Genomic DNA, 27,012 nt, shown 5'->3' on the forward strand with positions numbered 1-27,012 from the left:
ATTCGATTCGAACATTGAAATGAGTAATCAAAAGCATACAGTTGGGAATAATTGAAACCAGTGGCACGATAAGCCTGTCAAGATTGTGACTGACATTACATTAACTGATGCAGGCGAGCACTGTGTGTATATGTTCACTAGACTCGTGTCAACTTGTCACATATGTGAAACTAACCATTTTGAAAGTGTGAAATTTATTTACGTAACTTGCAGCTTTAATAATGGAAAGTGCAGTTTGATTATAAGTACCCCTTAATTCTATTCGATCAAAATAATATATTATAAAAAAATATGTATTGAGTTTGAGTCAGTCAATAAAGCAGTAAAGTATTTATATTTTACAAGTACCTTTTTTTTAAAAAAATACTTTTTGAATTAATTATCTGATTGAAACACGAACCATGAACATCGGTCCAATTACAGCGGCTGTCACTCCGTACATCATTAATTGACACTTATCAGCATCACCGCTTTTGTTGTCATCATCCGCTCCTGACAGAAAGCACTATTTTTCAGGGTTCGTTCCTTGATAAAGTCTCAGGCGTTTGATAGAGTTGATGAGCAAGCTCAAGGGCATCCCTTTCCTTCACTTTATTAACTTGAAAAAAGAAACCTATCTATCTTCAACAACCGCCTTCTACTGGGTCCACTACTTCTTCGTATACCACTAGGCTGGATTTTCTCCAGGAATCTTTTGGGCATCACTGTTGGCAGTTAATGCATCCCACAATTCTCATTGACTTGTAGACCACAGACACCTGTGACAGCGCACCAAATCCGAACCCTTAATATTGCATACCGCACTATTCAAACTAATATATAAAGTTCTTCACAAGTCTGGCTTACCAGAGTCTACCCTACTAAATTTAAATGTTTAATCTTTATACCCACAAACGTGTGACTCTTCCACTTAACGTTCTTCGTAGGAGTTAATCCCCACTGCGAATAGAATTCGCTATTTTAGCCTTTACCCAAGATAAGCGATTCACCTGGAACCAAAATCAAGGTAACTGAAGAGAATAGTAACTTTTTGACGATATAAAATTTTTCTACAGACTGCTTCACCGACTTCCAAACTCTAAAATGTAAATCTTTACCAAAAAAAAGAATTATGAACAAAGTAGTCATTCAATCACTTGGATTCAACCAAGCAGTCGAAATGCCCCTTAAAATGTTCCAACTATTTTACAAATCTATCCATCCAAACCGACATTAGAATCTTCTTTGTCTGCCAGCCAATAACATCCGACTACAATATATTACTCGACTCTACTTCGTGGCCATCCTAATCCACCTAAACTATATTTCTGGTGTAAGTTCTGAGTTGAAAGTAAACATTAGAACGTAATTTACATATTGATTTTTTTGGTAAAAATTCAATTAAAACACTCTTTGTCGATTGACAAACTAATTCAGCAAAATCATTTTTACAAATTATAAAACTGTCCATTTTAATTAATTCAATTTTTTAGTATTACAAATAACCAGGGAAAAGTGTGGCTTGCCCGGGGGAAAGGCCCTTTTCTACAAAAGTTAATCACTGCTTTCCCCACTGTGTACAAGGGACAGTTGATGAACAGCTTCCTGAGCTCGTTAAATTGGTCGAGTGTAGTGAAACAGAATTAGATTAAGAGATGTTCCAAGTACATTAGAAGGCGGACAACCAACCGACCTGCCCGGCAGTAGGCAAGGTACGTAGTCGGCGTTAACAATGCTGTAAAGGTGAGGAAGGTTATAGAACATGGTGAGGTTAGTAGCGGTGCTTGAAAGGGTTCAGAGGTATGGAGGGTTGCGAATGAAGGTTTAAGGCTGGGGTTCATTACAAGGATAAGGAGGTGGTGAACGACTAGGGCTTTTGGAAGAAGCATCCGGTTGTTACTCTGGTGTTGCCGAGTGAGGAGGGATGTAGAAGATGCTGGGTGTGGGTTAGACTGGCTGCTGTTCATCCTCATCTCCTCCTTCACAGAAGCTCTTCACATCCATACCTGATACAGGCTTCCTCTCCTAACAATCTCCTTGTCGACTTCTCTCTTACTCTACAACTACTACATCGCTTACTTCCAGTCTTCAGTTCAGTGAATAACTGATTATCTATAAGTCTAGTATCTCTTCTTCAAATACTTGCTAGATACTCTTCTTTTATATTGCGCAATCGGATGCAGAAGCTCAGCTTTCCAAGTTGCATCCTGGTTGTTTCCTCTTCAAGAACAATTGAAGTTTACATGACTGCATTCAATATTATAACGATTTTCAATTTCTCTACCTCCTTTCTAAAAAAGAGGTATTGCTATAGTGTATTCTATTCAGCGGAAATATAATGTTTTCGGGGTATTTGAATTGGAAAAAAGAAGTTTAAAAAAGTTAAAGAACTTAAGAAAAAAAGTGAGTTTGAAAAAGCACTTAGCATTCCTGGATCATCCAAGCCAAACAACACGAATAACACTCAATACTGCAACTCTCCAACACTGCAGATGCAGTTAATAATCAGTAACTATCAGGATTTAGGTAACCATTTGTAACTTTAGTCCTTCCCATTCCAAGGTAATCGCCATCCTTAACACATTGCCGACCACTTGGGGAAATCTCTCCGTTTTGTAAAATGTCTGTGCACGACCGATCGGGGAAATCTCCCCGTTTGACAATGCAATGCAATAGAGTACTGAATACATGGTTTTAAGTATATTAAGTACTTATATATTCTGATGCCCGCTTCTCTTCGTTGATCGCTATATATTATCACTGTATTTTTTAAATAATGGAGAGTAAACGAATTAGGTGATGAGAAAGAAAGAGATATTGCTAAAAATAATGCTGATAAACGGTTCATGAAATTTTCAAACAAATATACGCCATATTGGATTACAGTTGATCGCATAGTCACATCTACAATTCCAGTCTTACAAATTTTTGTATTGATCATAACAACTCCATATCTTTGTAATTTATCTTTGTAATATAAAAAAAAGACCTTAATAAAATGTCCCAAGAAATTGAAGATGCTTTTAATGAATTTCATCTTGATACTGGCATCAGAATGTTCAGAAGACAATTTTGATATCCATGATGGGGGAAATTATTAAACCAGGAAATAGATCTACTCGTAGAATAATTTCAAGCGATTCAGAGAGTAATTTGGAAGATTCAGACAGTGATTCAACTACATATATTCAGTTGCAACTCGTGCAGTCAGCAATGTGTTAAGAAAGAAACTTGAGAGACACGCATGATAACATCATAACTTCGACATCATCATGCTCTCGAACACCATGATTGCTTCAACCGTAATTCATGTTAATGATATTTCATTAATTTATATATCTTAATTTAGTTAACTTGGTTTGTGTATTCACATATTAGAATCTTGTATCGATATCTTTATAATCGATTACTCGAATTACCTCTTTCATATTGATCATCTTATCACAAATTACCCCTTCTGCCTCACATTCATTCTTGCTGCTTCAGATTCTTTCATTCGTTCACACGTACATACCTCTGGACGAGTGTCACTCAGTCAAGAACAGAACCACAAAGCACCAGGAACTCCATCGGCTTTTCTGACTAACTGAACTTTAGGGAAGCTTAGTTAAAATTAGTACTTTAATTGCGGCTGACCCCCAAAGGTTTATTTAAGCTTAGGCTGACTTGCCAAACAACTTCGAACTTTATTTAGCATGTTCATGGCGAGTTGACAGTATGGATTGGCGACACGACACTTCCCAGCAATAACTTTGTTGTTATTTTAGAAAGCCAAATTTTACGAACTAAAATTTAAAATTTCACACGTTATTTTTTGGCAAGGATACTTGCTTGAAATTAGCGATGCCAGGGGACAGAACGATAAATTTTGTGGTGACAAATCGATAATTCTTTTCGGAAACCGTCCAGCTTCACAGACAAGAGAAGCAAGATGTTCAATAAAAAGAAAAAAGAAAATTTAAAAATATAGAAAGAAAACTCTGGAATAAAAACTTTCCTCAAAGAAAACTTCTCCTTGTTATTGATTTTATGGAGAAATTACTTTCGAAAGCAACAGTTAACATTTTAGTGTTAATAGGCTTTTCAGTTTAAGTTTTTAACTTTCTTTACTAAGTTTCTTGCTCACCCACACGTACTGTCGTCTACTAGAGTGTGCGTGTCTCCCGGATATCCTTATTGGGACTTAAGGAAGCGCTTGCTTTTTTTTGTCAGTTGGGTTATAAATAAAGAGTTTTTCAACCTCTCTCCGCAAAAAAAAAGACAAGTATTTTTCATCGAGAACTTTACACTTTTATGGTACTGAAGAAGTTAATGTTTAAAGCCGCTTGAAAGTAATCAATTAAATTTCTTTGTTGCTACAATTATCAGTGGGTTTGAAGTTGAAATTAAAACTGTCCTGTTGATCGTCAAAAAAACTCAAAAATAAAATTCCCAAATTTTCTTTAAAATAAGGGGCTCATTTACATGTGTATTTTTTTTTCTATACGTAGATTAAATAGATTTTTAATAACATGTAGCTATCTAGATTAGATTAGATAATAGATGGGACCTGGACCTGCGCCCCACGTCACCGCAGCCACAGAAGACTTATTGTGCCAGCCCCTTCTTAGTTCTAGTAAGCGAACCCTCTACTCCTAAAGAGGTTGAGGACTTTCCCTACTAGTTCTTTTTGCGCTACTATCTCCTTAGGCCTCAGCGTTCCAAAGAATCCATAGCGCAAACGCTCGATTGCAACACAATCGAACAACAGATGAGAGGCTGTTTCCTCCTCTTCCTGACATAATCTGCACAACGGCTCCGAGCTGATAAGCCCCACCTTGCGCAGATGCTTCCTGAACCTACCGTGCCCCTTGAATAGGCCTGTAATCAGAGTGATCTGATTTCTGCCTAAACACAGGGTCTCTTTGGTTCTTTGCTTACACAGCCAAAAGGCATCATGGTCTTGCTGTGTTTAACCCCAGGACACATCACCCAGTTCTTTTCGTGCTCTCTCCAGATCCAATCTCTGAGAGCCGCACGAACCGAACCCCTGGTGATCCCCAGGACAGGCTCTGGACCGATGAAAGGAGTGTTAGCTCCATTCCTGGCCAGATGATCAGCTTTTGCATTCCCTTCAATACCCACATGACCCGGCATCCAACTTTGTTGTGCCGCGCCAGTAGTTCTAGGGCCTTCCTGCATTCCCAAACCAGGGAAGAGGTCATTCTGGAAGGATACAAGAGCCTTCAGTGCAGCCTGGCTGCCCGAAAAGATACGAATCTCCCTATTTCTAGGTTCCATCCGCAGGTTTTCCTCAGCACATATTTTAATAGCAAAAACCTCGGCCTGGAAGACTGTGGCGTATCTCCCAAGAGATCTCTCAATGTGTACCTCGGGTTTAACCCCACACACTCCAGACTATTATTGCAGCTATCTATAGAAAACATATTATTAACGTTATTAAATAAATGAATTTGTATTATCTTTTTTAGTGACCGCAAACTATTTAATATTTAGAATTGAAACTAGCGAAGATTCGGTCAAAATCAAATGACCAACAACTACGTCTTTACAGCCAACGTTTCGTCAAATTTATTGTCTTTCTTCAGGACCAGGATATTACAAATGAATAACACAAGAATTAGGCTATTGAAACACATAGGAATAACAATAACAGAACATGTTATTAAAAAACTAAAAAGAATGATATCGTTAACAAATCGTTAGACTTATGTTGTTACGTAAGTTAGTTATGTGTTACAAAACGTAGGCGTAAAGATGGAGTTGCTCTTTCTTTTATTTTGACCGAATCATCGCTATTTCAATCCTAGATATTAAGTATTTATCTGTTTACTTATTAAATTTGGTTCATATTATTTATCTTTATTGAGTAATGCCCAGTTTTTTAGGCAGCTTTATGTCCAACTAACTGATGAAGTATCATGGACATACGCGACTATCAAACATACTTTATGATAAACCTCTGATATTAACCATTAAATAAAATCCAAGTCTTAGATTGCCTTTAATATTTTCTAAGTTCTTCGGGCTTAATTATTCTAACATAAATAAGCACAGCTTTCAGTTAAGTCAAGCTCTAGTTCGATCGTGTTGAAATAAAGTTTTTAGAAAAAGAAACAAAATATAATCAAATACAGTTAGTAGACATATTTTTTGTTTAGAAGTGGAAAATTTTATTTTATTTTTTCTTTCCGGTATCCGTTTACAAATATAGTATTTCCTGTTATGAGAAGCAAAGAAAGGAAAGCTATTGGAAAAGTCAGATGTCAGATGATAAGTATCCACGTTTTAATAACAAAATCAGGCTGACATCTCATTAGGTGTGCTGAATTGAAAATTTAAGTCTGTTTTTTTTCTTTTTGAGATTCAGCACTTTTGAACAAATGACTTTTTTTTTAATTTAAAAAAAAAAAAAGCAAAAAAAATGACATGACTGGGTCATTATTGGAAAAATCTGATCTTATTATTTTGCTTGTCTATAAAATCCATCTGGGCATCATTAGGGGTCTTGTTATCCATTCCGCAGTAGGTAAAGTTATCTCTTGAAATAATCAGTTGGCTGCAGAATCAGTACGTTTCTACTTATTTATTTATTTATTTTAAATTAATTTTATTTTTAGGCCCGTCATTATCTGAGATTTCCGGCCGGTGATCTGAAAGTTACAGACAACACGATGAGCTATAAGTAGCCTCTAAGATTCGTACCCAGTATCTTCGTGTGGGAAACCAGTATACGCTAACCACTCAGCTAATCAGGGCTCCCTTTTATAATTATTTTTTGATCTTGTAAAATGAAAATGCTTCAAAAATTATCCGAAATAACCTAGATTTCTTTTTTTTATTTTAAATAGTAACTTGAGAAGAAATTTTATTCAGGAAAACCAAAAAAGAAAAATCTATTATGATTATGCTAAATTTTCCATTTAGACTTTTCACCGGAAATGTCCGTTTTAAGGTCTCCTGAGACACATACAAAAAAAAAAAGAAAAGACGTTTTAAAGACATGGTCTGTGTGCATGATAGTTTCTGTAAAGAAAAGCGCAGGAAGTTAAAAATTAACTTTAGAGAAACTGTGAAGTGTAATTCTCGAAATTCAATATTATTCCGGAAGTACGGGAATATCTGGTTTGTTTTTTTCGGTTTACCCATCTGTTTTAATTTTTAAAAGCTTCATTTGTTGTTAAAGCTAGTTAAAGATATCCTATAAGCTTTTTACTTCAAAAGAATTTAAATTGAGTAAAAATCAATAATGCAATTTTACGGAATCAATGTATAAAATTTTAATCTTTTATTGACGTGAATACATCTTTAAATTTGCTATCATATGGAGGCAATCCAAAAAACCTAATGATAACAAAATCGGGGGGATACAGTTTGGCATTTTAGTTTCGAATCTATTGTCTACATCCAAAATTAAAGTAGACCACTGGATAGCTAAAGGATCAAAGAATTCATTACCATAAGCGAGGACTGTGACTCATCGCGCGCGGTAGAGGGGAAAGCGCCTCCATTTTGAGATCATTTTGCTGCGTATCGAGATTTGCAATTAGCATAACTTTTCACTCGGAGAAGCTACGATGTTCGTTTAAATTTTAATCATCAGCTGTCATCACAATCTATCGATTGTATATAAAACATTAGTGTAAAATAGTGACAGTGAATATAATAAGGTGTTAGAATAAAAAAATATTATCAAAAATATATAATGTCGGCCTATACGCGTCGAAAAGCCAAAACCAAATACAGAGATCGTATACGGTTGGAAAGGGCTTCTCAAGAACAATCGAATGGTAATAATAAAACACCATATGACCAAGTGAAGCTGTGCCGGGAACGTAAAAGAATGATTGCGGCCGAGCGGATCAACGACGGTGTCCAGTACATCTGCAGCTGGGGCGGTTGAAATTATGCAAGTGGATGATGAAATCGCTTCTACATCGACAACGTACTGTATAGGAATAGATTGTGTTCGATCGTCGATTATGAAGACACATTGGACAGCAGCTAGTGCACGTTTCACTACGACGTTTGTCAACAATCCATTGGGACATAAGTGTGATGTGTGTGATCGTCTATGGTTTCTACGCTCATTGAAGCTAACAAAAGAAAAACACTTTATATAAAAAATATAACCCGTTACGTAAACGTATTCACGTACAACACACGGCCGTGCCCATGACACAGCCAGTTTTTTTTTTTTTTTAATTTGCAACGTTATTATGCCCTTTAAACTTATAAAGCAAATAGTGGCCTTTTTAGGTATTCCGAAAGTTCGGCTTGTTTGGACTATTGTACAAATTCGAGGTATAGAAAATTTAGAACATTTTTGATAACTGCTGACACCTCAATCCATTGTTGGTATGATTTTGATCTGATAGGTACAAATATTGTATCAATTGAAATGTTTAACAATAAGTCGTGCGGGTGTTTGACCTTGAAAATCATTTTGTTCAGTTTTGTTTTTAAGGAAAGCAGTTATAGGAATTGGTAAAAAGCAGGAGGACCACTTGTGGGCTTGATTTTGTGCAGGAAGTGAGCCTTGAAATACGAGAAAAGCGAAAAAGGAAAAAAAAGGGCTAGGCTGAAGAAGTGATGGAAAACGGAAGTGTACAGAAAGAAAGAAGGCAGTGTGAAGGATTAGAGGAAGAAAGTGGGTGAGAGAGGGGATGAATAGGACACAGCCCTGCGGAAAAATGGAAAAGGCTGAAGTGAAAAGCTGTAACTAAAGAAAGGAGCGCTCCTGGTGGTTGGTGTTGATAACAAGTAGTTGTTAAAGGTTGTAGACAGAGGAGAACCTTACATTACAGCCTCCTACATCTAGCGCTCTCTGGTCCAGGAGAAAGAACACAGAGAAATTTACATATTTCATCTTTTTTATTTTGCTGCTGAAAATATCATAACTTAAAATATTCATTCATTCATAAATTCATCTTCTCTAGAAGAGCGAAAGAATTGATGAAGAGTATTAATTAAAACTACGTCATTTTAGGAATTTTCTGCGCAATCCATTGTCTGAGCAATTTAATTTCATTCAACTGAGAGAGAAACGGAGTCTAAAATTTAGTTGCTACGGTGATTCTGTTCCTGTAGAGACAGGATGTAGCAGAAGTTCATTTTCGAGTATAACGGGAAGAGCAACTTCCTTTTTATCCAAACATTGCGCGGAATTATTTTACTGTTTACAATCAAGATGGCTGAGGAAGTTTTAGTAGTTTATTTTTGGCATATTTTATTTTCTGTTATTTAGATGTTTCCATTTGGTGATATTTGTTTCAGAAGATTGTATAATCGTCTCATCATCGTGAAAATTCTGGTTGGCCATAAATGATTATCGCATCAGTATATTACTGCAAGCTGACACGTGATTCTAATAATTTTCAGTACAATTGTGATGGTTAAAAATGTAATAAGCTCATGTGACACGATCGTTAGAGGGGTACGGAAAAACGTGGATAATCCGAACAAAAATGTAAACGGAGGTAGTTCCAATTACAGAACTGTTGGAAGAAGATTATAAACCAAAATGAAATTTAAGAGCAAATAAAACGATATACTATTTCATATTGGTATAGATCGAAATGATGTGGACGCCTTGGAAAAAGCGAGACGCTGGATTTTAATAAATGTCAAGATTCTTTGGTAGGATAAGCTAAAGATGTCTCCAGGAGGAGCTTAAGTTGAAGGTGTGGGCTTTCCAGAAACGGAGAAAAGCAAAACCCTCTTGAGATATGAAACCGCACAACAAATTTAGGTTTAACAAACTGTTTGGTTTCCTGACAGGACATAGTCAATCTCTGAGAGCCCCTTAGAAACTGAATTGTATTAGCACTTGTAAAGTCTGTGGAGAAATAGAGATGCCTCCCAAAATACTCCACTCAAAAGACGCCACGGTAACTGAGAGGTTAGAGGCTAATATGTATTGTAGTTAGTGGGTTCGATTCCCGGTCTTAGGCCTTGGCTTTTATTTAAAGGTTAATAAAAGAAATGTACAGTAAAGTGTTCGGCGGTTAATAGACTAGACCCGCAATACTAAGATGTATTGCTGGTTTAGTAGGTTCGATTCCCTGCTCTATGCCTTGGATTTTATTTAATGGTTAATAAAAGAAATTTACAGTAAAGTATGTTTGTTAATCGCCACCATCCACGACTCCTAATTGGTAGTTTTGTACGTTAAACCCCGCCTGAAAAAATAGGCGATTACTTTAATTTATTCCACTCTCTCTGGATCTGCAGTATCCCATCATTCAAAGTTTTGGAAACCTGGATTATGATCAGATCCTGGATAAACGATCCCAGACATCATGCTAAATTATCGGATATCAAAATTTGGAGAGATGAGAGATGTGTGGTTTCATCCTGTTCTAAAAAGGGTGACGTAGCACAGCTTGGTCCTTATGCGTCATATTTTCCTTTTTGTATTGAATTTTCAAATAACTAGATTTTTCAGCTCACCCATTTTCTTCTAAAAAGTAGCTTGACTGTTAATTTCCTTATATTGATCTCTTATAAATAAATTTTCCTCGTTCATGGTTGATTGATTGATTTCATCTCAATTTAATTTACATTTTCCAAACCAAAGTCTTTTAACCCACATCTCCAGGCCTCTTTTCTTTTCCAGGATGTCTCTTTTCAATCAATCCATATCAATCAATATCTTCTGTTTATATATTTTCAAATATTTTATTGCAGCATCCCAAGTTAAGCATGAGTTTTGCTTTCCATATAATTAGTGGCCATCAAACTATCTTCATTTTGATGATGTCTATAAAACCGAGAGGCTGTAAAGTGAACACGTCCACTAACTTACGAGTAATATGTAATGTGCGAAGTTGGAAGCTTATCTATCTCAGTTGCCATGGCTACCGGACCGTATGGCTATCGAACTGTCCAGCCTAAGACAACTATTGTTAGATTTTGTTATTTGATAACCACTTTATTCATTTAACTTAACACTTGAGACCGGGGATAACCACACTGGGTTTGAGTTTAGTCATAAGAATTTCCTGTCTAACTGACAGGTTTTTGTTTTTTAAAAAAAGAGGAAATAATAAATGAAAAGATTTGGGAAAAAAACAACTAAAATTGAGAGAACATTCTTATGAGAATTACATCCAGAGATGTTCATGCACAATTGACTAGCCATTAAATTTCAATAGCAAATAATCTTGACGAATAGTTAAGATGAGTTCAAGATCAATTATTGAACAGAATCCTGATGACGAGGGTCTGGTATTCCAATTATCAAATCCTTGCTTTGTACTTTGACCTTCTCATACTTCCACTTGGTATTCATAATTGAAGGAAAATGTCAATTGCGGACTTAACTCAATTTTAACTTCGCAGGTAATCCTGAAGTGAAGTTTCAGGTCCTTAGATACCGGCTAACTTCCGTGAGGATGGACTTTGGCTAAGAGTTACAAATCTAGAAAAATAGTTTCTTCTGAAGAACCCTACTGTAATTTTACCTTATTTCTTTTCCCGAAGGATAGGATAAGGAGATGTACTACTGCTTTTTATTCAAGAAGTAAGAATATCCTAATATGTTACAATGTACCGCAAACTTCCTAGCTTAAAGTAATGTTTACTTTTTCAGACAGTCTTTACGTCCAACTAATTAATTGTCTTGGACATTCCAAGATGCGTTGTCTTGATCTTTTTTTGGTGCACAAAAAAAATTGAAAGTAAGAATGTACGGGGAAAAAAAATTGAATCGATTTCTTTGTCTTTACCAACAAAACCATGCCCTCAGCTGGTACCTCAACTTCAAAGAAATGGTCGACGACCATCAATAAAACGACAAGAAACTGAACAGAGGTTGTTGTCAACTACTAAGACGGAGATGAGAACAAACTTTGAACGTTCAAAACAAACTTAACTCATTTTTAGAGTTTCAACAAGTTTTGAGTCCAATCTAAAGTTGAATTCGAAGCCGAAATGTGAGGATTTGTGAAATCATCCTAAATTTTTCTTAAAAAATAAAAATGAAACAAAGCCATACTTTTTTTTGGGCATCGGCTTCCGCCATACAGCCAGCATCGTCTAGGTGCTTATCACTAGAATATCACTCGCTCTCCATTCTTACTTATAAATACATTCGCTTCGCACATTCATCCCTCTACTATACACAACTATTTACATACAAACTTACAGCTAATGGATAGATCAGTACTCTATATTCCTGCCATCCTTATAGCTTAACCGAAATTAAAATCACCGTAATCCTTCTCTAATCATTTTCTTGCATACATTCTAATCGGCTATAACTTTTAAATACATTCATATTTCATTGCTAGCTCTGCTATAGACTTAAGCGCATAGATGGTGGAGAATATTATGTCTTCGTCGCGAAATGGTGCATCTAAATACCTGTACGTATATGTCGTCAAACATTCGTTTCCTTTCTACCACATAACGTGGACATATCATTATTACATGTTTGAAATCCTCCTCCTCATTGTAATCTATGCAAAGAGGAGAGGACCTTTTGTTGATCCTGTGAAGATATGATCCGCACACACCGCATGGTTCGCTCTCAGCCTGCTTATTGTCGTAACAACCGTATTTACGTACTAAAAGAAACTTTCTTTGTAAAAATATTTCGCCATTTCGTTTTTTTTAAAAAAGTTTTACGAACCTTACGACAGTCTTTAATTTTCCTTTACAATAATTAATGTATTTTCAATTGATTGTTACAGTTGCCCCAATGATCAAAGTGCCGAATCAATTACTTGGGGCACCATTGGGCACTGATGTAAAACTTCAGTGCTATGTAGAGGCCTTTCCTAACACTATCAATTATTGGATCAAAAATGGAGGTGAAATGCTTCTTGATGGGTGAGTACATTATTTAAATAATTAAATCATTATTATTTTTATTACAGTGAGATAAAGTAGATTAATTATACTGGTTTTTATTCAGAATTACCATTGCAAAATATGGATTTTGTAGAAAAAATGGCCCATTAAAATTAATCAGCGAAGTTTGTATTAATATAGATTTATACCGTTAATTCGGCCCTTCGTAACACTGGCCGGTTTCGGTCTTTTATCCATTATCAGAGTTATATTAATTAGATTTTGTATTTCCAACTTAAACTAAATTTGCTAATTAAGTGAGGGTGTTTAAAATGGTGTGTTATTTAAGTTAAATGTTAATTTGAAGTGTAAAACACTTTTTTGGTAATAGAGAAATAAAATTATTGAACTCACTTTAAGCCAACAAGTACAGTCTGAGACCGGAAACATAAGTGGAGTCGTATACTGTACTAAATCTACCCCTCCTAATTGGTTGGATGTGAGTTCGAAACCGGTTAGCAATTGCTATAAACAGTGAGATAAAAATCTAAGATATTATCCAGCACTGAGGACCTAAAACATTTCCGTTTCCAAACAGTTCTAAGGTGGATGAAGGTGTACGTGCCATTTCAGTACAGTTACCAGTTTTACCAACTGAATAATTTTCAAATATTCGAAGTTGGGGGGGGGGGAATGACCGATTCAGAAGCCTTGAGAATCAAATTGAAAGAAACTCACGCGATTCTGTTATCAACACAAATCTGTTATTGCGTATAAATCTGAAAAACTACCTTATTGGATTTACAACCAGTTTTGCTAAACTTCTAAAATGTATTCAATGTAGTAATATGTAATGAAATGTAACATGGACATATACATATATGTTATTAATTTAACAGTATTACTGGCGGTCCCCTAAAGCCATACATATTACATTCAAACTCAAGAGGGCTGGCCCGTGATTCTGCATTTTGTTTTCACTCTGTATTGCAGTATGTTTGTTAATCAGTGTTCCAACTAAACATACGCTTCATACTCTACCCCCCACCCACTCACCCATCATCTACTATGCAATGCTGCAACATATTCGCAAGTTATGTTAATGTACATTATGATTTTCAAATGTGACCATCACTGCTGATATTTATTTTATCTCCTGCATAAACTAAATAAATACTGTTTTTTTTTTTAAATATACAGTTGGTTTCTACTGAAAATGGATGTCAGTCAGTCATCACAGGTATTTTACGTGTCCACATATCTCTTTTCTACAGTTTAAATTATTCTCAGTCTGTTAAAATTATTTCCTCATACCCCTCGTATAAATTCATTTTTTTTCTATAATTTAATCATTTATTTAAATAACTTGTTTGTTTCAAGCAAAAGAAAAACAATTTTGAGAAAATTCCCAAAAAGTGTACAAAAAAAAAAAGAAGAAAAATCGAAACAGAAAACAGGTACTTCCGATTTGCTAATTCGATTTTGAAATATCGAATATGAACTTTCGTCGATTTACCATTTATTGAATTATGCTATATACTTTTACTTACATGCAATCAGATGATCTCAAAACGGATATACCCCCATAAATACTTGAATTACTAGTTTCTCTTACTAGTTGTAAGAGAAAAAGAAAATTAAAAAAATTAAAAATTAAATAGAGAAAATTAAAAAATAATAATACAGTACAACCTGGATTAACCGGGCTGACCTCCGGCTTTTACCCACCCCGGAAAACTGAAATCCCGGTTAAAACCGAATACACAGTATTACATAGTAATACGTTACTGTTTCGATGATGTGGATTTTATCTTCGATAGATAAACAAATACCTTTACGTTTAGCACCAGTTTTCATAACGGGATTCCATTGCGTAAGTGAAATAAAGGGCAAACCGAAAGAAGTTTTCTGTAGGACGAACACTAACACTGAAGACTAGCTTGAGATTTAGGCTGCTCTCTGGGAAGATTAAATATAATGCCGGTAATTATCCATAAAAATATTACATACGAACTGTGAAGTTGAAAATCAATCCATTTACGACAAGCAAATCCAACGGTCTTTTGTAAGATCTTTTTGTAAGACCGTGTGGTAAATCCCAAGAAATTCAGTACTAATTGCACCATATTTTGGGTTTTTACTTACATACATACATTACATAATGACCCTTCAAGAAAATCAGGTATAAAAGAGTTGCTGCCACCGCCTACAATTATGTTACATCGGAAGACAAAAAAATTTCCTGACAGCCACCGAAAATTAACTAATTAATTAACTTTTGTTTCGGTGTAGATCCAGGTGTTCTTATGATGACTCCAACATGATCCCGGTTAATCCGAATCCCGGTTAACCGAGAGCTGGTTAATCGGAGGTTGTTCTGTAGTTAAAAATATGAGAAAATGAAAAAAAATAGACTAGTTATAAGAAATTATGTTCAGCATGTTTATTTTAGATTTATGGTGAGCTACAGCCGAGATGCCTTGTTACCGTTAGGTCTTTATTTTCTCTTTTACTTTTCCTTTGCTTTTTTCCTTTCTTGGAGAGAAAGAGAAAGATCGGTTCCAGACATGTATACGACGAGTAAGCATTTCTTTTGTCCGTCCGAGCGAAAAGATCAAAAGTAAAGAGAACAAAATATCTAAACAAAAGGAATTATATAAAAATATGTATTTACACAGAAAGAATTGTAACAAGTATAAAGAGACCGAAAAGACTTTTTAAATCAAATTTTGCTATTTCGCGACAGAAAATCCAGGATGACACCCTAAACTGGAGAATAGTCTTTTTTTTTTTAAAAAAAAAAAATAGTTTCGAATGAAAAGAGACGCTGAGAAGATAGATTATTATTTCCAGGAGTTCACTTTGTCTTCTACGTGGGTAGAATATCTAACTATCTGGATAGACAATTTTGTAGCCTCAGAGTCAAGGCCAAAACTAGTCTAAAGGTATAATAAAGTTTTGGTCCCGTTTAATTTGTCCGTTAAAGGGTTGGATTTGTAAGTTAAGACGGAGAGAGTCTAATGCCATTAGTTTGGTTGTACACTAAGCTTAGATTTTCTACTTTGGGTACATTTGTCAGTCTGTCTATTGCTAAAATAAGTGACGATGCTGGGAGATGATGAATATAAGATAATTAATGTAAGTGGTATCTGTCTGGGATTAGACTGGGAATTCTGTCTTGAGAAACGTCTGCTGCTCTATTGGATAGAAGGCAACCATTCAGAATGTTGTAACTTGTAAATGAACTATTATTATTAAGTAATGCACCTCTTTAGTCGAACTTTTGGGGGGGTGTATGAATGCGAAGGGGGGAATAAAAAAGAGGTTAGATAAACACAGATGAAAGAAACGTAGAAATTTGAAAGTTTTTTCTTTTTTGTTACAAAAACGTCATAATGTACGTCAAAGTTGGCGGCAACGATTCCTAGGCATTGTGAATGGTTTTTGGGGCGACTGGAAAAAAGCGACATCCGTCCCACTTCTACAAGAATTTCATTGCGAAGAAGGATTTGTGCATGCTGTACAAAGAGGAGTAGTGCTCTGGCAAAGAGAAACGCTCGTCGTTGGTTAGAAGAAGAAAGAAGGAGTTTTGTCCAGAAAAAAATTAGGCCTCTGGAATTGCGGGGGGGGGGGGGGGTAAGAACAGTTAATGACTGTTGGCACATGAAGTAGAGAAGTTGATACTGCTGCTGGGATGTAGAGATACAACAGGATATGTCTCTCTTCTCTCTCCAGGATTCTCCCAGTGTTGCCTACGTGATTAGCCTACTGTGTTACTCTGCAGCAGCGCCACCGGTTCTCCGTCTCTCTCTCTCTGCAGAATATCCTTTCATTTTCCGGCTCTTTCTGGGCCCTGCTGCAGAGTAAATTCCTCTGCCACATATATATATATATATACAAAAAAAAATAACTTCCTCTTCTGACCTTATAAATATTGATGAGATAGAATAAAATCTACAGCGCCCCATACTTAGTTTCCTGTAGATCGCCCAGAACTCACGGTATTCTGTCCATTTCAATCTAAACTTCAGCCCCTAACCTAGCTTTTCCAACCCCCCTTTTCACACAGACTAACACACATACACTTACAATATATATTTTTAACATTGCATCCTCTTTCTCGGTTCCCACTTTATATATATATTTCCATTTTTCCATTGCACTCTTATTCTACCAACTATTGCCTACGACTTTTCTGACTTTTCTCTCTGCCCGCAAACACATATAACTTGTGACATTCCACCTTCCAGGACTTCTATTATTTTCTCCTCTTTTTTCTTTTTCATTTTCCATCTCTGCAGCAGATCGTATTCATACAGTACAATACAAACAGGATTCTTAGTGCGTGTTTCTTGTAGTACATGTCTCATCGTATGTACACAGGATACTTCGCTCTGTCTTCTCTCTTTATTCCATTGATTTATCCCCATTGCAGTTATATAAATATTTATTTCCTTGTCTCTATTTCCGCTTTCTTAAATTTTTGTATCTACATTAATTTTTTTTTTTCTATTTACGATTGCGGCAAAATGTGAGGCTGCTATAGGACCAACGCAAGAATAAAATTGAAAGAACTGTTATTCTTCTCATAATGATTACCCTTTTTCTTCGCGTACGCTAACTGTACACATCGAAGTATGTAAAAAAACAGTTCTTCGCAAAATAGGGATCGGCGAAACCGAATCAATGAGCAAAATGAACTTTAAGCAGTGCCGGTTTCAGCAGATTATAAAAGAAGAAGCGTAGATTTTGAGTGTTAGATTCCGTAGAAAAGGAATATTGTAACGAAGTTGACCTGAGCCAGAGAAGAAAGGCCTAGATTGTTCTGAGAGTGGAGTGACCGAAGTCTATAACGGTCCACCACTGTGTAAAAGCAAGCTAAGGGAAAGGTCCCAGTTGGGATGGGGGCAGTGTGTGTTTTCCCAGTCACAGTGAGTCGCAGGTGGGAGTGAGGCAGTCAGAGTTGAAGTGGGGCAGACACAGTTGGAATTAGGAGAGTTTGAGAGAGTCAGTGTTGCGGAGTGCTTCAGAGTTAGCCAGTTGGGCAGTTAGTCAGTTAGTGAGCAGAGCTTTGAGCTGAGACTAGGGCAATTCGGTGCAGTGCGGACCAGTAGTCAGTCGTGGAACAGTTTTGTGGAGTATTTACATAGTGAGTAAGTAACAGTAAACTGTTGTGACTGTTGTAAATGGTAACTGTAATGAATAGCGTTAGTTGCTAGTAAATGTTCATGTTAGTAATGTTAATAAGCTAATAAATCATTTATTTATTTATCGAACCCACACTTATTATTTAATAACTAGTTTTTAGTTAGTAAAAGGACAAAAACTTTACAATATAAAGGGTGCCAAACAAAATAAAATAAAATAAATAAATGGCAAGAAAAGACTGGAAAAGGAGTTGATATTCTTCGCGAAAAGTTAAAGAAGGAAGAAGCTATAAAAAAAAAACCTGGACCAGTCGAACAAGCAGTCTGTGATAGGTTTCTTATGAATTCCTTAAGCTGACAGAAGTTTCTTGGAGGGCGCCAGAAGAAGTTGGGTCTAGGACTAGAAGGTACTTGAAGATTCTTTGGGGGAGATTGAGGTATACTCTACACACTACCAAGATCCAGACAGCTGGGTAATTACCCAGTGCTGTTGGAGAACATAACCTCCATAGAACTCATCTCAGATCCTGGGTTTTGCCCGTTATCTGTGACTGCAGGTCACAAAGCACAGCCATAACTCTCCAAAAAACTTAAAATAAATTAAGTTTTATTCATTTGAACCATTCTGTTTATCATTTCCATGAAAATTGGTTCCTTAAGTGATAAAAGAACAAAGCGGCTGAATGTTTAAATAAAGCCAGATAAAATCAGCCCTCTCTTAGTAAAAGTTTGTCCCATAAATATTTTGCAAAAGATAAGAAGTAATACTGGAAGAGAGAACAAATTGGTAATACATTTTAAGGGCTAGATTAAGGGCCAGGATCCATCAAACAAACTGCACAACAGTTTACTTATTTCCTTGTAAGGTTGTTTTCAATCCTGCAGCTTGTAAGGGCTTTCTTCCTATTGTGTTAGCCATCCGTAAAGATCCTATAGGGAGCTTTTCTATGTTCTGCCCATACCTACTCCTTTATCTTTCCTCAATTCCATGCCCCCTCTAAACAGCAGAAACTGAAAACAGAATTCTACTAACTTCAAACCAAGGAGACAAACAAAAGAATTCAATTACTGGCTGAGGAAGTTGAATCTCTAACACAGTAATAACACACACATACATACACACACACAGAGGAAACAGAATAGAAGAGTTATAAAGAAGAAGTGTGTGCGTAAGACAAGCAGGCAAGTCACGAAGTACATGGGAAAAGACAGTGGAGACTTATCGAATTAGCGACTTACATAGGTTTGCGGCCTGCCAACGATCCGGAACTTTAGAGTTCAGTTGGTGATGGGTGAGAGGAGTATGGCGGAGGCGGGAGGTAAGTTAGAGAAGCGGTTAGAGAAGTTGCTCTAAGAGTTTATTGGGCGGAAGTTTTAAAGGATTGAATCTCCATTTCGGATAAAACCACATAAACAACCCAGTTTACTATGTGAAATACATAAGTACCATAAATCTTAAAACCATAGTAAAAGAGATATTATCTCATTGAAGCACAACTTAGCCCTTTTTTTTTTTTAGGAAATTAGCCTTATTTGCCGAGAAAAGAAAGTTATCGGGAAGGAGAGGTTATCCAACGTTGCCCCAAAGCTATTTGGGGTTCGGGACCGATGAGAGGTAATACCCGTTTTGGTATTCTTGGCCAACTTAATCCCCCAGATGACCCAGCAATAAGACCAAAAGAACATCTTACAACAGCAAGCTTTTCCAATCTCACGTAGTAAAAGAAAATTTGTAAGAAAAACAAAAAAATTCTTTGATAGGAAATTCCAAGCTCCAAATAGGTAAAAAAACCAAAACAAAGTATATGTTACTCAATAGTTATACTTCAGTTAAAGTATTTTAAGTTGTTACCATGGGAAACAAGGTAAGGAAAAATAATGTAAGTGGTCCAAACTGTAGTTAATTATTATGCGTTACGTTATAATAACTAGAGATTGTGTGTAGATGTCTGTTAATGTGTTGTAGATTATGAGTGAATGTGTAGTTTTACATAGAGAACCGCAGTATAGGAGTTGTAAAGTTGACCCAACTCACATCCTTGTATATTACACCATCCTACATACATAAATGAGAGGGTTAGAGACCATTTCTACTACCCTTTTGCTTTTGTTAGCAAGGGATTCATTTTCATTTAGTTATTAAGAGGGTTAGAAAGGAGAATCCAGGTTGTAGAGAATGAATTGTTCAGGTCTGGCGACCATGGAAAACGATCCTGGTGTTAACTGTAGAATCCTGGTGTGCCTTGGCCCAGTCATTTTACAATTTAAAATGGTCTAAACAAAAATATAGAGCAACAGGTAGGTGTGGACCACCTCCGACTTCTCGCCCTCAGGATGTTCTAATGAAAGGTGGTGGAGGGGGCACAGCCTTCGCAAGATAACACCCAAAAAAGGAAGCCATGCTCCAGAGATAGCCAAGAATGATGAGCGGCGAGAGGAGAGAGCGGTTCTCTAACTTCCTTACTTCCTGTTCCGTTGACCAATGAAGTTACGATGAAACACTAACTATGCTTTTCCTGTGGTTTCACCTTTTGACTTATTGCACCCAAATAAGAAGTGGAAAGATGTAGAAATATTTCAAATAAACTATACAATGCTCAGGACCCTAACTTGAATAATTTTACTACTAACTCCAAATTTTAAAATTTACCAATTTAATTTCATTTAGTTTGTCAAGAAAAGCAGTTTCCCACGAACAATTATTGTTGTAAGTAGAGAGTAGGATACAAGAAATTGTTGATAAACTTGATAAGGAAGCCACCAATAGAGGGGAAATGGCTAATTATAAATTACCACACACCGATATCAAGTGTGCAATTGCAAAAGCAGCTTTACAAAAATGGCAGACAGATTAACATTAATGGTAATAAAGGGAGATACTACAAAACTATGGCAGATCAGTTACCAAGACAACCATGGTTTAAGGGAACTGTCACTAATAAATGGGTTGTTACGACAATAAGCAGGCTGAGAGCGAACTTCGCCGGTGTGTGGATCGTATCTTCACAGGATCAACAAAAGGTCCTCTCCTCTTTGCGTAATTGCAATGAGGAGGAGGTTTATTAAACATACGAGGGTCGTTTGAAAAGCCCGTGCAAAGTCAGAGAGATAGCACCACTGGCGCGTATCGAGGTTATGTTTAGTTAGTAGCATCTCTTGAAAGAACACACACCAAGTTTCAGCCAGATCGGTCTATTTCTTTGTGTTTGGCATTCGTTTGAATCGAGGAAGTCGAGTGATTTTCAAAAAATGGACGAAAAAGAATTTCGTGTGTTGATTAAACACTACTTTATGAAAGGCAAAACGCCTCAGGAGACTAAAGAGAAGCTTGATAAACATTATGGTGACTCTGCACCTTCGATTAGAACAGTTTATAAGTGGTTTCAAAATTTTCGGAGTGGCCATATGGGCACAAGTGACGCTGAACGTTCTGGACACCCTGTGTGAAGTGTTGCAAGGACGGTTTGCAGCTGTTCCAGAAGAATCCGCAGGACTTTAAGCGTTGTTTCGTCACTGTGGGTGAAACATGGATACATCACTACACTCCTGAGACCAAAGAACAATCTAAACAATGGGTTACCAAGTGGGAATCTGCGCCAAAAAAGGCGAAGACCGTTCCTTCGGCCGGAAAGATTATGGCGACTGTCTTTTGGGATTCGCAAGGAATAATCCTCATCGACTATCTGGAAAAGGGTAAAACTATTACAGGTGCATATTATTCGTCGTTATTGGACCGTTTGAAAACCGAGCTGCAAGAAAAACGCCCACGATTGGCCCACAAAAAAAAAGTCCTTTTCCATCACGACAACGCACCAGCTCACACCTCAGCAGTTGTGGTCGCAAAATTAATGGAAATAGGGTTCCAACTCGTTTCACATCCCCCCTATTCTCCAGACTTGGCTCCCTCGGACTACTATTTCTCCCCAATATGAAGAAATGGCTGGCGGGAAAAAGATTTTATTCAAACGAGGAGGTGATTGCAGAAACAAATGGCTACTTTTCAGACTTGGACAAATCCTATTATTCGAAAGGGATCAACAAACTAGAGCAGCGTTGGACGAAGTGTATAAGCCTAAAAGGAGACTATGTTGAAAAATAAAAAAGGTTTACCCCAAAAAATTAAGTAGTTTTTATTTTTGCACGCACTTTTCAAACGACCCTCGTATAATAATGATATGTCCACGTTATGTAGTAGAAACGATACGAATGTGTTACGACTTATTCAGATATTTAGATGCACTCTTTCGCTACGAAGACATAATATTCCCCATCAACATCTATGTGCTTAAATCTGTAACAGAGCTAGCAATGAAATATGAATGTATTTAAAAGTTATAGCCGATTAGAATGAATGCAAGTAAATGATTAGAGAAGGATTACGGTGATTTTAATTTCGGTTAAGCTATAAGGATGGCAGGAATATGGAGTACTGATCCATCCATTAGCTGTAGTTTATGAAAAATAGTTGTATATAGTAGAGGGATGAATGCGTGAAGCGACTGTATTTATAAGTAAGAATGGAGAGTGAGTGATATTCTAGTGATAAGTAAAATGTAATATTTGGTTCTCTAACAACAGACAAACGTACCCTTTTTTTAATTTGTTTTTTGATAATTGATGATCTTGAAACGGATATTTCTGGTAGGAAACCGATTTTCAAGTTTTAATGAAAACGCAATAAAGCTCATAAAATGTGGAGTAAATATGCAAATACAAATAAATACGTAGATAAATAAAAAATTCATAAAAGGGCCACATTTTTAAGGCTGCTAAATTTTACAATCAACTGGCGAAAAGAGGAAATTCAATTTTCATTAAAAAAGAAAAAGGAGAAAATGTTTATTAATAAAAATATTATAATAAAATTAAAATAGATAATAAATTTTACTTATTTTTAATCAAATCAATTGTGCTTAAGTAGGTACATCTTTGAAAGAAAATTTTATTATTATTTCATTTTATTTGTTTTATAGGTTATAAACCTGTAACAAAAGGAGTTGGTTTTATCCTTAACAACAATGAATACAACTTGGTACAAAAAATACAAACGAAATAATAAGAATCTAACATACAACTAAATTCAAACTTTACTCATTCAACAGAAATGACCGTAACATTAGTATATTTTTAACATATTTGTACACGTTGTGAATGTTTGATTGAGAATAATCATTCGCTAATATTTCCATTTCTCTCGCTAAATTGTTGTTATCAAGGTTTAAACTTTGCCTATAAATGCTATATGCAGGACATTCTAAAAACAAATGAGCGATATTTTCACGCTGACCTCCATTACAAACCATACAAAATTTATTTGAATCTATTGTATATATAATATTTTTGACAGTAAACTTCAGTACATAAGGTCCTGACATTCTGAATTGAAAGAATAATTTAATAATATGAAATGATAATTTGTTATTAAGATATGGTTGTATTATTTGTTTATTAAGATAAGAGTTTTTAGTAAAAGTAAGAAAACTAGAATTTATCATTTTGTCATAGTCCATGGAAATTAAACTTTCTTTATACTTCTCTAACAGCGTGCGAACATGGGACTTATCTTTTATAAAGGATACCAAATCGTTTACATTTTCTAGATTTACGAGTACATTCAGCAATAAATTTGACAGTTGCGAATACCAATTATACTTTAGTTTATTATTAGATTTATCGTTAAATAAAACTAACTGAGAAAGACACAATTTAGAATAGTTCTGAGTATTAAGGTTTACAATTTTTAACAACAGATTAAGAGCAGATTTAACTATAGCATAATGAATCTTTAACCGTCCAGTCTCCAAACGAACAAGATAACCTGGTGTGTTACGAGGAATTTGGAATAGTCTTTTATAAAAATTTAATTGCACCCTTTCCAAGTCCTCTAAATGCCTGAGTGCCCATACCGGTGAACAATATATCAATGTATTTCTCACCAGAGAGTCAAACAGATACACCTGGGAATCCCACGATTTGCATTTACCTCTACATAATATTTGCATTACTACACTGGTTACTGCGTTACACTTACAAATAAACGCCTGAGAAGTTTGATTGTACAAAGCAGATTTAAAAAATTGTATACCAAGATATGTAAACCGATTTACCAATTCTATTTTAGTATTATTATAATAAAACTGTCTATGTCTGGCCGGACTTCTACCTTTACCAAACTTTAATATTTTCGATTTATTTACATTCACAACAAGCCTATTAATAGAACAATATTCCTCTAAAATCTTAATTTTTTGTTGTAAGTCAGTGAAACTATCACCAAAAATTACCAAATCATCTGCGTATGATAACAATATTACATCCGATTGGTTATTTATTCTAATTCCACCAACGTTCTTTTCTCTGAAAAAAGTCTCAATATCCACCAAATATAAGTTGAAAAGCATCGGACTTAATATCTCGCCCTGTATGACACCTCTGGAAAGGACCATCTCTCCAGTTCTGAACGTATTGCCCCTTATGCTTACCCTCATATTTTCATAAAGACACTGCATTATTCTAAACATTTTCCCATATAAGCCTATGGAACGTAATTTTTTCCAAAGTAGATCGTGAGGTATGGAGTCAAAAGCCTTTTCAAAATCAATAAAAAGACAGTAGAATTGCTTATTTTTTATTCCAAAGTGAATTTGTATAACTGAATTTAATATAAAAATGTTGTCAATACAACCCCTATTTTTCCTAAAGCCACTTTGGCTCTGTGGGATAATATTGTAAATTTGATCCAACTCTTCCAATCTAAATAAAATTACTTGTGTGAAAATTTTTGTAATACAATTAACTAAACCTATTGATCTATAATTATCCGGCAAATTTCTATCTCCTTTTTTAAATAGCATATATAAAATAGTATGTTGCCAATCATCTGGCAGTTGTTCGGCTTCTAAGATTTTATTAAAAAATACCTCAATATAAAGCAGCCAATTGCCAGGCAAGTATTTGAAAAATTCATATGATAATTGATCAACTCCAGTGGCCTTATTTTCCCTACATTTTTTAAGTGAACGTAAAATATCATCAGATGTAATATATCTATCTAAAATTTCATTTGCAGGATCAAAAAAAATTTCACGATTTACATTAGTTGGACTTAATTTTGCAAGTAAATACGCCTCCCATGAATTCGCGTTTATTGAATTCTTATTACAATCTTTATTTTTTATTTTCATATTATTTACAATTTTCCAGAACTGGGCAATATCTTTACAATTACTAAGTTGATTAGAAATAGTATTAAAAAATTCGGTTTTCTTGAATTTTACAAGTGACCTATAAACTTTCTTTTCATTAAGATAACGTTTTGTTACTTCATCGTTGAAATTTCTTTTCTTACATAAAAGTAGTAGTTTCTTAACTTCTTTCTTTGATCTGGCACAGTCATAGTCATACCAGGGATTTTTTCTTTTAATTTTATAAACCGAAGTACCGGTAGAACTAGATACTTTATTCCGTACCATTCCCAACACTTTTGCTGTTTCCCTAATTGTAGAAATTAAATTACAATGGATGTCCTCAACAGTTTTATCCCCAAAATTAATAGCTAAATTACCGCTTAACGTCATGACATTTATATAGCGCTCAACCAAATTCGATTTCCATTTGATTACCGATTCATGTATCAAAGTTGCTTTTTCTGCAGGCAATTCAACTTCTTTTTGTATCCCCAGATTTAAACTAAACTGTAGAGGAAAATGGTCCGATTGCGAAACAAAATCAAGAACCTTTAAGTCACGAAAGCATGACAGGCTGCAAACATCCATCCAAACCAAATCAATGACTGACCTACCGAGAGGTGTCACACAAGTAAACTGACTAGGATTGTCCGATACCGTTCGACCATTCAATAATACAAACGATCTTTCATCCATAAAATTCATTAACTGACTTCCTTTCGAATTATAATTTATATCTAAACTAGATCTATTTTCAGATAAATTTGTATATACAGTAAAATCTTGAATACATTGGTCTAACAAACCCATTCTTGAATTAAAATCCCCACAGATTAGAATAATAGAATTAGTAAATCTATCTTTTATATCATGTAAGGTGGAATCCAAACAAACCAGCCATTCACTTATTGACAAATTAGGCTTACAATATATTACTCCGATTACTAGTGAGCTCATGGTCAAAACAACCCTAAAAAAAATCCACCATTCAGTTATTTCAATTATCTCAGCCGGGCCTAAACTATTTTTAACTAAAACCAAGTTTCCTCCACTTGCACGCCCTCGACTCTTTTCTTTAATTGCTCGAGACGAAAATACAGTGAAACCATTGAAACAAACAGGAGGATTGATCAAAGAGGAAGTAAGCCATGTCTCATTCAAGCATATTACATCATAACCAGTGAATTCATTACAGTGTGTAAGAAAATTGTTGTAACCGTGTACATTCCACAATAAAAATTTAATAAAATTATGATCATTACAAACATACCTGACTATTTTGGATTTTTTATCAGTGTTTGGCTGGCTGCTTGAGATCACAGAAACGCTACTGTATGAAGTTATTTTGGTTTCTTGTATAAAAAATCAGTAATTGAAGCAGTTGTCGGTTGCAGTTTTTCCTTTCGTTTCCTTTTGGAGATGTTAGAGACGGATGAAATATCTGAATCGTAAGCACCATTTTCCTCTTCATCAGAAGCATTGCCTGGTAACTGACGTATTTCTGACTGAGTAAAAAACAGCAAATCTTGAGTATTCCGAATGACTTTCGGTTTATCGTTCGTTCCTTGTTTCACTAGTATGGAGCCATTTCTATGCCAAACTGAGACTAGCCTTCCTTGCACTTTCAAATCTCTAGCCTGCTTTAGTAGCTTATAAGTGAATGATGAAAGATATTCATTAACATAAATATTCTGCCCCGTCCCCGATTTTAGCTTCGCCTTATTTTTCTTTGCCTCTATTACGAATTTATTTTTCAGTGAAGTGTATACGAATTTGCATATAATAGATGAAACATTTTGATTTCCAAACTTTCGTTTATAAATGTAATCAATCATATCTTCTCTCAACTCCAAGTCTATCAAACTGCCGATATGTTTGAGAACATCAAACAAACTATCATTTTC

General features: G+C 35.5%; 1 protein-coding gene across 2 annotated transcripts in view; it reads left to right on the forward strand.

Annotated features, from left to right (window-relative positions):
* LOC141451641 (neurotrimin-like) overlaps positions 1-27,012 on the forward strand; it is a 324,652-nt gene that overhangs the window by 277,161 nt on the left and 20,479 nt on the right. For both annotated transcript variants that reach the window (XM_074123100.1, XM_074123101.1), the window contains exon 6: positions 12,675-12,813. In XM_074123100.1, the coding sequence (XP_073979201.1) occupies positions 12,675-12,813 (139 nt within the window). The remainder of the gene's footprint in view (positions 1-12,674; positions 12,814-27,012) is intronic.

Source organism: Rhodnius prolixus, unplaced genomic scaffold (assembly GCF_049639745.1).
Source record: "Rhodnius prolixus isolate KJV_2025 unplaced genomic scaffold, Rpr scaffold_14, whole genome shotgun sequence".
Taxonomy (NCBI): domain Eukaryota; kingdom Metazoa; phylum Arthropoda; class Insecta; order Hemiptera; family Reduviidae; genus Rhodnius; species Rhodnius prolixus.